This window comes from Misgurnus anguillicaudatus, chromosome 7 (assembly GCF_027580225.2).
Source record: "Misgurnus anguillicaudatus chromosome 7, ASM2758022v2, whole genome shotgun sequence".
Lineage (NCBI taxonomy): Eukaryota > Metazoa > Chordata > Actinopteri > Cypriniformes > Cobitidae > Misgurnus > Misgurnus anguillicaudatus.
The window spans coordinates 19,939,173-19,951,873 of record NC_073343.2 but is presented as its reverse complement, the minus strand read 5'-3'; the positions used below and the strand labels follow the sequence as shown (position 1 = coordinate 19,951,873).

At 36.2% G+C, this 12,701-nt stretch overlaps 1 protein-coding gene across 2 annotated transcripts; it reads right to left on the bottom strand.

The window, feature by feature from the left end:
- Positions 1-2,307: 2,307 nt before the first annotated feature.
- Positions 2,308-11,356, bottom strand: LOC141365324 (neuroglobin). Of its 2 annotated transcripts, none has more exons than XM_073869538.1 (5): positions 11,219-11,356; positions 10,744-10,984; positions 10,013-10,121; positions 6,683-6,802; positions 2,308-6,517 (listed from the first exon to the last, which is right to left on the bottom strand). In XM_073869538.1, exons 2-5 carry the CDS (start codon positions 10,839-10,841, stop codon positions 6,365-6,367), a joined length of 480 nt encoding a protein of 159 aa, XP_073725639.1. In that variant the 5' UTR covers positions 10,842-10,984; positions 11,219-11,356; the 3' UTR covers positions 2,308-6,364. The 2 variants fall into 2 exon arrangements, with proteins under 2 accessions (XP_073725639.1, XP_073725640.1); XM_073869539.1 differs by having other exon boundaries at positions 10,744-11,040; positions 11,219-11,350.
- Positions 11,357-12,701: the final 1,345 nt, after the last annotated feature.

The window sequence follows — 12,701 nt, the reverse complement described above, 5'->3', positions numbered from 1 at the left end:
CCACAAACCACTTGGTGAGTAGCACAGTTTTGAAAATGAACGTTAAGTGTTGTTTAATGTTATGTTTGTGCATGGCCCTTGACTTCCATTCTGAAGCAGTCAAGAGACGCTTCTAAACGAGCCAACGAGACACGACCCATTGTCAAAATTTCAGTGTCCATCATTGTAGTTCATCCAAAACAAACCAGAAATGAAACTCAAAGGGTTAAATACTGGAATTATCGTTTAAGCTGAAACTTTGCATATTTCGAGGTTGTTTTAGCTACGGCGCATGTGCACAGGTTGGCAAGTCTTCCTCTGCATAGAGCCCCTCCCCCAGAGAGTTATCAGTTGTTATCGATTGATGATTGGTTCTTTTAACTGGAAGGTGGGACTTGCATCCTCCTATAGGGCTTATTCGCAAACACCGGAAGTCGCTAGCCGCGGCCATCTTGTTGACATAACATCTGTCCTGCCCCTAGCCGCACGTAGATTTGAGTCGAGGGGAGCAGTAGCCTAATGGCTTAATCTCGTCTGTATTAAAGGAACAGTATGTAAGAAATTTATATTAATTAATCATAAAATGGCCCTGATATGTCACTAGACATTAAGAAATCATTTTCATTTCAAATACTTACAGTATATCACTGACAACAGTGGTCTGGCCAGGATATTGTCGTTTAAAAAGTGGAGTTGCAGCCCTCAACTGATGTTTATGTTGTCGTTTTGTGTATTGGACACCAGTTGTGTGATTGCAGTACCAGTTTTAGCCACAAGTTTTGTGATTGCAATACCAGTTTTGGCCACAATCCTACATACTGTTCCTTTAAGAGAAGATGAGCTTGATCATTGTGGAACAATATCAAATAGACCCAATAGCCTTAAGAAAAGATCCGTTCTTATTGCCAGCCGTAACTTATCCAGATATTTATAACTATATCGTTCATACAGTATCCGCATTCATCATACAAGCACTGAAGCGCCGTTCACATTATAACGATAACGATAACTATATTATCGTCCACATCACCAAACAATAAGTTTATGCTAATTCGCTCACGGCACTCGCGCAAATCACTTGCCTTTAATATTGCTTGTAATAAAAACTTTTGCAGATGTCCTCAACACGCTGCGTTTCACGTAACTCTAAACAGTGAATCTAATAGTTTGTGTAATCTCTTACCTTTTGGCATAACAGTTAGTTAATGTAATAGATTAAAAAGCATTACGTAGTCAATTTTCACAGCAACTGGAGGTAATCTAATGTTATAGACCTCAGCAATGAGCTTTACTGTCATTTTAAGTGGCCGTGCACTTGAAGTTCAAATAGATTTTAATGCTGTGAATGGTTTATCCTTAATCAGGTAGGAAAAATCGCTCAGAAAGTGATCCAAATGATGTCGTTCATTGTATCTGTATCGTTATAGTTTTGGTGTGAGCTCCGCTATTCTCTTTAATATAAAACGATTTTCAAAACTATGTGAACGGCCCTTAATTCCCAACCTAGTATCAATGCCAGACCTATTATTATGTTCATATAGTTATTAATACTAATTTAATAACGGTCTCAATTTATGGCAGCTCATTTGAAAGAGCAGTTTCAGCCACTGCTTACAGCTAACCATATGTGATCAAATTATGGGGACAGACTTTGCTGTGAGCATATATCCCTAACGTTACCTGGGGTAAAATGATGGGGACAGACTTTGCTGTTGGGAGTCTCTCCTTCGCTGGTTCAACTCCTCTGTCTCCTTCCTTTCATGTTTTCTGACAGTCGGTATCGCATAAAAACTAATTCCGGGGTTCTTTTTGCTGTTGTTAGAACATCCGTGTATTAAACCACACACCATCGCGCGGTTTTAAAAAAATTACACCGATAATACCATGCATAATACCCACGCTGCCTCGCTTGTCAATTGACAGACTGACAGTTCTATGTCAACAATATGGCCGCCACGAACATTGATGACGTAGATCGAATAAGCCCTATATTCATATTAATTGCAGTGCTAAATTTTGGTGATAGTAATGAGTTGAAGTTTTTGACATTACATTTACATGTAAGGGAGCTAAATCTGACTTTTCTCATCCATATGAAAGTCTTTATGAGTATTTTATTGTTCACTGGGCTTTCCACTTATATTTGCATAGTGTAATAGGAAAAATATAGGTATCAATATTTGCACGAACAAATTTTTCTTACCAAAACTTTAACCATGAACAGTAACATTTAATCTGAAACATTTTGAATGAAACAAAACTAAGGTAAGACTTCCCTAAGGTATCCTAAGGTAAATTATAAATACATTCATTAAATTCTGTCAGAGACATAATTTTAAGATACTCTTTATTTAATGTCATTTTTTACAAATAAGCTTTAAACACGTTTACACAGAGCCTTGACTTATCCTGATACGTGTTGGATTGGTGACCGGCTGAGGAAACAGAATGTACAGTGTAATAGACATATCACTTTTTTTGGTTACTGAGTCAGGTCATAACATCGCTGTTTAGTAGCAGCTGCTTCAGTGAGGTAGACATTGAGACACTTCAGTCACAGAATATCAAGAGGAAAATCACAGGGGCAAACACTGCGCACGAACAATTATTCAACGCTCAATAAACATAGATTAGCACAAAGGAAAGTTTTTCACTTGAAAATGCTGTAACCATTGCATCTTTGTAAAAAGTTGAATCAATACTAAAAAGATCATCATTTCATAAAGACTGACATCTTAGAGGTTATTGGAAAGCCATCAGATGGTACATTGTCATCAAGAACAGTCTTTGATAGAGAGAAACAAATTCTAGTATATATAGTATGTTTTACACAAAAAATATCATAGTGCGCCATTAAGCACTACATAAAATGATTAATCCACATACACCTAAATATACACAATATATAACTTATACCTAAAGTAGGTAATATACAGTAACAGATCAAATGTAACATAAAACTTTACATATCAAGTCATGACACACAGTTTCCCCTATGCCTTTTGAGGCTCGAACTGATTTTGCCAAGTGGTTGATGTCCTCAGGGCAACATATTGTGTTGACCCAAGGACAACATTTTTCTAAATAAAACCTAAACCCACCCCAAACCCCGACCCTAACCATAATCAAACCCTAAAATCAGAGGGACATGATAAGTGAAAAACAATGGTCTAGAAACAGCTAATCCTTGTTGTAAGCTTAAACTTAAAACAAACTGTAAACTTATTTCTGAAATCTGATTGGTTGATTGAAATGTTGTCCCAGGGTCAACATAATGTTACCCTGAGGACATCAACCACTTGGCAAAATCAGAAGAGCCGTGTGATACGTGGCCAGAACAGAACCATTTAAATGTAGAAATATCTCTTGTACAAAGAAAACCATATTTCTACAAAGATACTGAAATAATATATGATAGCAGCAAAACGGTTATCATCGCTTTGTAACATTTTTCTATAGCTCATAATAACGACAAATGTAACTCTGTACGTAATACAATAAGAGTCTGTTCTGACATAGTTATAATAATAAGCCAACTAATACTATTTTTTGTTTTTTAAAAATGAGGAGTTCAGATGCAAAACCCCCTAAGTGTGTCATTTTTATCAGGCTCTAATGTGTAGGTCATTTTAACATTGATAGTTAACAAATTTGACTGTCTTTCGCTGCAAAACACTCTAAGTGCATGCAACTTTTTGGGTAAAAACTTCCACTTCTTTGGACAAGACATAGTAAACAGTTGCAAAATCACTAAAGATGCAACTAAAAATGATGAAGTCAGAATGTAAAAATGAAAAAAGAACCACGCATTGGGGGCCGCTGTGATTCATGTCACTGTCACATTCAGGTTGTATTCAGGTCCAAGTACTCACAACGGATACAAGTTTGAATGTGATCCATGTTAGTTTTGCGACATTTGTCATTTATTCAATTCATGCAGTTAGAGGACTTTGTTGAAAAATCTGATTTAAGCAGATTCTGCTTACAAACTGGTATTTCTGAATGATTTAAAGGTGCAGTGTATAATTTTTAGAAGGATCTCTTGACAGAAATGCAAAATAATATACTAAACTATATTATTAGGGGTGTATAAAGACCTTTCATAATAACCCATTATGTTTTTATTACCTTACAACAAGATGTTTTTATCTACATACACAGAGGGTCCCCTTACGTGGAAGTCGCTATTTTGTGCCGCCATGTTTTTTACAGAAGCTCTTAGAGGGTGGGTTCAATGGTATTTCAAGCATTCTGACTTATTAACAGAGTTATAGAGTTGTTTCCTCATGCTAAACGTAGGCAAAGTGGCAAAAAAGCATTTGGGCGTGTTACAGAGTATTTCTGTGCCGAATGCACTTCGCCAGGGTTCGTACAAGCTTCGGAACGTTTTTTTCGATTACAGGTCCAACTGACATTTCAGGGGTTTTCTATACGTATCACTTCTTTATATGGGCACTTCCCCCGGAAAACCCCGCCCACCCGTCAATCAGCAGGAGTCGCTAGAGCTTGCAAACATCATATCACGCCACTCAGCTTTGTTTAATTTCAAAAGTCAACAATGGCACGAAAGATGAAGTGTGTTTTTGGATGTAAGGAGAAGAAATCCAGCCTTATGAAAACAATGGATATAGTTTATTATCCAGGGTAGCAGCAGAGTTTTTCGTGTGTGTTTGATGCGCTGGACTTTCCCAACCGGGTCACAAGTTGCATGTGGTAAGTAAGACTTTTGCCTTATGTTGGAAATTGGCGCGTACATATTATATAAATGACACGTAAAATGTAGTAAACCATAAGTTATACAAGCTGTATAGTGTTGCATGACTCGTACTAGCTCCACACGCGGTAGTAACTCCTCCTTCTTCATTTTTTCATACGTTATCAGAAAGATTCGGTAAAGCTAATCTTTCTTTTATAAATCTGATTAAACTAAAGACTCTTCGGAGATATAAAGGATGTCATACTACTCTATATGTACTCTTGATTAACATCAGAAATGCAGAAACAGCGTGTGTTACGTGAGCTTTATCGAACAAATCTTTTTTACGAAGTTGTCTCCGACGATGACATGTTTTTCCAGTGGCGGCTACTGTTACTTTTCTATGCATTTCAAAAGCGGGGGGTGAGCAGTGGACTGAGCCATTGGTTGCAATTCGCGGCCTCATCACTAGATGCTGCTAAAATTTACACACTGCATCTTTAAAGCTAATGTATTTTATAAACATATAATACGTGCAGGGATATCAAAATATAAACTTTTTACGGAGATGGGGTTTAGCGTCTTTTGCATCTGAGCTCCTCAAATATTATTCACAATGATTGTTAACAAAACCGCAAAGAGGTCATTAAATAAAATAATCGTTATCCTTAGCTCATGTCCATTTGACATAAAAATGTATTATCTACAACTCTAAAGTGAAAAATTCATCCAACTAAAATGATATACTGTAACAGTCACATTAAGTCCACACATTTAAGAGCATTTAACAGTCTATACAAGTCTGTTGGTAAGCATTTGAGTATGCTGTATGAGTCCCATACAATGGAAATGTAAACTTGATGGCACAGATTGACAAATTAACAGTCGAAAAAATCCAAAAGCTATTTTGGATGTAACAGTTCTCGTCATTAACTCTCATCGCCAGAAAACTACAATGGTTGTGTTAACCTACACTTTATGATTACATAAAACCGTAACTTATTATGGCTACAAATTTTTTATTTGTCTTTCAAAAAAGACAACAATCTTAAGCGGTCTTTTAATATATATACATAGCATTTAAACCATGTTCAGGTGATTTATTTAACATCACAAACCTCAACCTGACAGTGCACAGGTATGTTTGGGAAGTCAAACCAGCTTTATTTAGGATCAAAATGTTGTAGCAATTGTAAAGGTCTTATCTTCATTCCAAGAGGTGTGTCAGAAAAAAATCATCTTTCAAATTTTTTAAGATGACCAAACTCCTGTGCATAGTCAAACCTCTGCGTTGAGCACGCTCACATGAAACATCAATACATCTAGACAGTCATTTAAGATAGTTTGAGGAAATACATTTAGTCATGACTATATGTACAAAGCCTATTTAGCTTTTACAATTTCAACCATAAACTATCAATGTCCTGGATTTTTACCCATCAACCTCATAGGCGATGTTATCTCTGACACCTCATACATTCTCACACTACAGTTAGAACAAGCTATCAAAACTAGGACTGTTCGTGTAGCCAAACGCAACTTGACCGAACAGATGTTCCCTTCAACCATCAAGCTCTTTCAAAAGACTTTTGTGAAGTAACTGTACATCTGGTCAACCTCCATAGCAATAATTTATTACATATGGTGTTTCAGCGTATCTTCAGTGTGAATCTTACATCTACCTTCTTCTCAGTTGGACTTGTGTTCTCCATTTTTGGCCCAGCCTCTGGTCATGGTGGACACCACGAAGCCATACATATTGAGCCAGGCCTGGCGCAGAGGTGCTGTGTATGCTGGACCAAGGCTGGACTGTAGCATATAGAGGAGAGACTCTCCGACCAACTGATGAAAGAATCCAAACGATTAAACTCACTGTGAACTCACTGTCAATCTCGCTGTCATTTTGAATGTCACGGCTGCAGTGTGTAATTTATTTTATCTGTCAACACATACACTGAGATCTCTAATACATAAATGACTAGACTGGCCATAACAAAATCTGCTTACAGTGAAAGACTGGGTCTTAACTCCAACTGCCTGATGTTTCCTTCCCAGGTTCAATAGGAAGTCCTCCAAAGTATTTAGATCATCAAGATGGCTCACAGCAGCATCAATCACCAACATTACCTGCAAAGACATGCAACCATTCTGGACCAGGATTTTAACATTTTCGTCAAATATGGGTAGTATGAGCTCACAGTAAGTGTGCAGTGACCTTATATTGTGATCTTCATACGAAAAAACAGTGAATGTGCGGTGTGGTTTCACTTTTAGATCACTGTGACCCATTCATTGGGACCACAATATGAGGATCTTTTAAAGCTCATGGTGACTTCACTGAGAGATCAGATTGTTGACTGGGACCCTCATAAATCGATTTTATTGATTGCGATTACAATCGGGCTATGTGAATAATAACCACATAACCAAATAAAAACTGAATGTAAACAGGACTCAAGAGGTTTGCTGGAGTCATGTAAACATCTTAGAAATCTTTACTCTGACTGTTACTCACATTATTATTGTACATGTAAACAGTCACTGTTTTAATTTTGTGTTTGGGTGGTGCTGGGAAGCACTTAAAAAGATACCCTAGCCAAATATCAAAAATACCCCATGATTGACTCACCCCCAAGCAATCCAACTGACATATGTGACCTGTGCTGGCAAATTCAGTCAGAATGAGGACATTTTCAAAAATGGGTTATTTATATTTTGACATTTTCTAATAAAAAACGTCAAAACGATGTATGATTTGTTGGAATCTGACAGAAAATGACAAAAAATTACAGAGGTGTTTGAAGTTAATTTTGAGAACAATCAAGACAAAAACAAAATCTCTAAATCCATACCTCAAAATTACAGCTAAAACTAGTCAAACAAATTCAAAAACAAAGTCCAAAGTTGGTTCCAAAACATGATAAACACCTTTTTTTATGAATTACCGCCAAAATCAGTATTGTATCTGGTCAGTATTAAAAAGTAAATTGTTAATTTTATGTAAAATCCAATATCTGGTGTGTTATTCCTACCCAGTCTCACGAGGTCTCGTGATACAGTCACATATTTCTTCCATTCTTTTTTCGTGACACTGTCACAAACCCTCGTGCTCTTTCGTGAATGTATAACGAATTCCTGTTTTCGTGTGATTATCATGTATTGGTTACTCAACTGCTTTTTCCTATTTTTAAACCATTGTCGCTTCGGTTTAGGGTTAGATTTGGTGCTTGCATTAGAATGTCACTTTATATATTGGTTTATACTATTTTATCTGATTTATTTTTTTATATGTCGCCTGGCGTTATGGTTAGAGTTGGGTTTGGTTAGGGATGTCATTTTTTGTAAATCTAACACTAAAGCGAAGCGACAATGGTAAGAAAATAGGACAAAACAGTTGAGTAACCAATTCGTTATACGATCACGAAAAAACGCGGAAATTCGTGACAATATCACGAAAAAAGAACAAAAAAAATACATGACTACATAACGAAATTTCGTGAGACTGGGCTGGTTATTCTGTCATCTTTTCTCCCTTTTTTCCCAAAACGCGATAAACACCAGTCCTCCTTCTCTGCAGATTGCAATAAATTCGCTTAACCAATCACAGCGCACCATTCCACGCATTGTAAACAACAATGGCGGTGCACTGAGTACATGGAATCCTAGTTTTCATCATCTACTTTGTACTTTGTGATCAGCAAATAAACAAAAACAAAATAATACTTTGATGGCATTGATAAACCTGTAGTGGTTTTCTGTGGCGAGGAAGAAACATAACCCATCAAAATCGAATAATTTATGCGAGAGGCACTCGGGCAAAGGAAAAATGCCGGCTGTTGCTGTTCACGCACAACAGCATCAAGCTTCTGTCATGCTAACACATTGACCCCAGGGGATCTTATGAAAAACTTTCCATTATTTTACTTGAAGTTAACGAAAATCGAGCAGGACCAAAACATTTTACAGCTGATCGCTGTTAAAAAAGTTCAGTGACAAAATCCCAAGGATAACCCCAGCAGTGACAGTGTTCTTAATATGACAAATTAAGTGTTTTGATTAATGCATTGATGTTTATTTTTTAAATTGGTGTATACCACTAGTCAACTAAATGAATATAACATGGCAAAGATGAATGCACATTTATATATTGTTTAATAGATTTATAGCATTTTGAAAAAAAAATCAGTTTTTATAATAAATCTTTGAAAATCAAATTATGGATTTGAATTTTTTATGTTACTGTAACCTAAAGATGCTATGTGAAAGTTTGTAACAGAAAATAGTGGTTTTCATCTTGTCACTTTCTTGGTATAGATAACACGTTTTTTACCGTTTACCGTTTTTAATCATTTTAGATGTTTAAAGACTATTTAGTGCATTGGGATTGCTAGATGAGGGCTTAATGTACTTATTTTTAAGAAAATCTCTAAAAGAAAGACATTTATACTTAATTTTGTCTCTGGTTCAAAATTAGAACGTGCGCATTCCGATATTTTGCCAGCGCGGGTCACATATGTCCATCATCTTTCAGACGAGCACATTTGGAGTTATTTTAGTAAATGGCTTTGCTCTTCCGTTATAATGGTAGAAAACAGGGATCAGGGAATGTCTGACTTTAAACCCCAAAAAAGTGCATGCATACTTTGTAAACTGTAATAACTAGTGTTCGGTAATGGCACCATCTTGGCAAGTCACGCAAGAAGTTTAGCGTAGTGAGAGTTCTTTGCCATGGATACGTTGCACAGTGACTCTCGTTACTGGAAGCTAGTTATTATAGTTTATAAAGTTAAAATATGGATATTTTTCGTACAATATTGCATCGATTACCCGCAAAATACCCTTTTTAACCCCTTATTATTTATGTGAAGGATGGATGCACTTTTTGCACAACTGTTATTTATTACTATGATAGTTGAAGAAAAAGTATACACCATATCATTAGATTATAATTTATTTATAGGGACAATAAGTTTTGCAATAATGCTATATTCTATTATTCTCTATATTTAAAAATGTCAGTTTTTCTGTGGTGGTTATATTTATTTATTTTTTTCGCCTTTTTTGTAAAGCTACTTTGAAGGAATGAAACATTGTAAAAAACATTGACTTGACTGTTATTTGGACAATTCCAGTTATTTAGTAATCCTGAAGATATCGATTTGCCTGTTCAGATGTGTATAACCAGGATTGGCACTAAACTTTGCAAAATGGTGGTCCTCCAGAAGCCGATTCAGTATTTGGTCTAAATGGAAATCTTTTTGCTGTGAAACATTCATTGAGTTTTCTTCTGTCGACATAATTGTGTGTATCACATATTGAGTACAAAGAAAATCTTACCTTGGTGACATGCTCGAGGAACTCTGGGCTAGAGAGGCATTCAGGTAGAACACCACAGTTTGTGCTGTAGCTAAAAAGATCAAGCAGTGCTGGGTCCAATTCAAAAAGCCTATCAAAGAAATTTTGCACGTCAATCAAAACATTTTGCACGCTACACATTTAACTGACACGGGCATCCTCAACAACTATTGCTTTTTACGTTTCAGCAGATATTATGTGTCACTGTTTAATCACTTTAACTCTTTTCAAAAAATGTAATTGATGTCCTTTAGGCTGAAATTGAAGACGAGCTAAGGAGCATCTTTTCACTGAGAAGGCAATTCAGATGAAAATGATCTTGCAGCTCCTGTCGCCAAGCAACAAGTCAAGCCTCTTACTGAGCTGTGGTTAGAGGAACAGACAGCGGGAGACTGAAGGAAGATTTATGATGGATTTGAAATAAATGCTATAGCCAGCGTGCTAATTGTGTGTTCCTGTAGCTCAGCAGTACCGGAAACGCCAAGGTCATAGGATCGTTTACAAGCCGGAAAACCTTATCAAATGCCATCAAAGCACAATAATGAATTTCATCTGGTAAATCTTTGAACTATAGCAGACAGCTATGCTCCGGTCCTGACAATTATCTGTTTTATTTACGTTACATATTTTTATTGAATTATTTATATGCAATTCTGTTTTTTTACTTTTTAAATAGACATGTAGATTAATTTGCAGTATGATGAATACATTACCTAGTAAACAGTACAATTCCGTGTGGCACCTTGTTCTTTCCCAGGCTCTCCCAACTGTCCCGGATCAGCTCCTTCTCTTTCTCCGAGAGTTTCTCCATTGTGACCCTCAGGAATGCTACAATCTCCTGTCAACTTTTAGTGATGTGGCATCAAAATGTATGTCCGTCAGTTCAAAGCAGAACCTCCTGAATTCCCATTTCCAGCCTTCCACTGAGAGTTTTGGTCTTCACGTCCGACCCACCTGTGAAGTGACAATATATACAGAGACAATTCACCAAGGACAAACAAGAAACAGGACTACAGTTAAAAAAAGAAAAACATTTTACAAATCAGTACACATCAACAGATGTGTTTTTCAGCCTTTTTGCATTGTGCTGACACTCGGCTTTCCCAAGGTGCACCCAATACCAAGAATATAAATCCTAACTTAACCTTGACTTATTATAATAATCGGTCTAAAGCGCCGACGACATACCGTTCTTTCAATGTTCTAGAGATGACCTTCTTCTCTCAGTTGCTTCGTCTCTCTGGCATTAGGATTTGTGTTTGTTCACTGCGAATATGTATATGTCAAGCCTGCTATCCTTGTGTTTGCTCTCTCTCTCTCTCTCTCTCTCTCTCTCTCTCTCTCTCCTTCTTTGCTCCCCCCGCACTCTCACATGCATAAAACATTCACTCTGTCACTCATTTTCTCTGTATCTCTCCCTCTATCTTCTCCCTCTCCCCTCTCTGTTCCATGTAACCTCTTACAGTAAATGCTGCTTGATGTGTTTACAAAATTATGACACTGAAGTATCTTTACAGCATTTGGAAATTGCAGGATAGTCATTGTATGTTGTCTTTATTCAATCACACTATAATAGTCCTAAAGCAATTTATCCCTGAGATATGTTTATGATATTGTGCTTATGGACAGTAAATAAAGACTGAAAGGAACAGTCTCAGTTCTCCTAGTATTAGCACATGTTATGATCCATAGCTCCTCCTACAGGTGAGAGTCTGGTCTTCAACAAAATAATACCTATGGACCTTGGATTTGCATTATTAAGCAAAAAACACATTTAGGAAACAGTATAAGTATAAAGTGTTGAAGAAGAGTCCATGAGGAAAAAAATGCATTTTATTATAACGAACTTTACATTTATGTTTTGTTGATTTTTAGAAAAAATACTGTTTTTTAAAGAATCAAAACTAAAGTTCGATTGACAAATATAAACTTAGTGGATATTAAAATTACTAATAATTGGTATAGTAATTGACAACAAACTTTTTTATGGAAGATGAAAACATTTAATGTATGCCCCAAGATGATGACTTTATTTTATAAGTCCTTTATGGAAATAGGGTTTTATTTTGGGATTGATGTTTGGTTTGGTAATCTTACATTGTCAAATAGGAATAGGTTGAATAGTCTTGTCAAGTGGCAGAAAAAGTCATAGGTGTGAGTCAAATTCAATCTATTGACATTTATCATACGCAGGTTTTAAATAAGGCACAGTCTATTTAAATTAATTTGGATCATATATAAAGAGTTTCAGCTGTTGCCTTCAGGACGTCGATTTAGAGTTCTTGGTGGAAGAACAAAACATTTTAAAGTTTTTATTTTTTTAGTGGCTATTGGTTTAACGTCTTCTTAGGACTGATGAACTTCAGAAATTATGATCTGTGTAATGTGTTTTCATTTTTTTGTTTTATGTATTATTTGTATGTGTATGACCTATTGCTACAAAACCATTCGCCAATAAAGGCAAACAAACAACAAAAACGCTTCCAGAGGAACTTGTTATTCACACTAAAAAATTGTGCTAAATACACTAAAAGTGGTTTTTTTGGCTTGTAACCATTTCGGGGAACCACATTTAGTACTCTATTGCACCTATGAAAGCATACTGTATATCCACCAATATAGCAGCGCTTATCTAAAGCGTACCATACAGTATATAACCCTTAAAGTGGTT

Coding starts and splice junctions, on each gene's coding strand:
- LOC141365324 (XM_073869538.1), bottom strand. CDS start 10,841: ATGGAGAAACTCTCGGAGAAAGAGAAGGAGCTGATCCGGGACAGTTGG. Junction 10,122..10,743: donor GGAATTGTACTGTTTACTAG/GTAATGTATTCA, acceptor TTTCTTTGATAG/GCTTTTTGAATTGGACCCAG. Junction 6,803..10,012: donor TCCTCGAGCATGTCACCAAG/GTAAGATTTTCT, acceptor ATGTCTTTGCAG/GTAATGTTGGTGATTGATGC.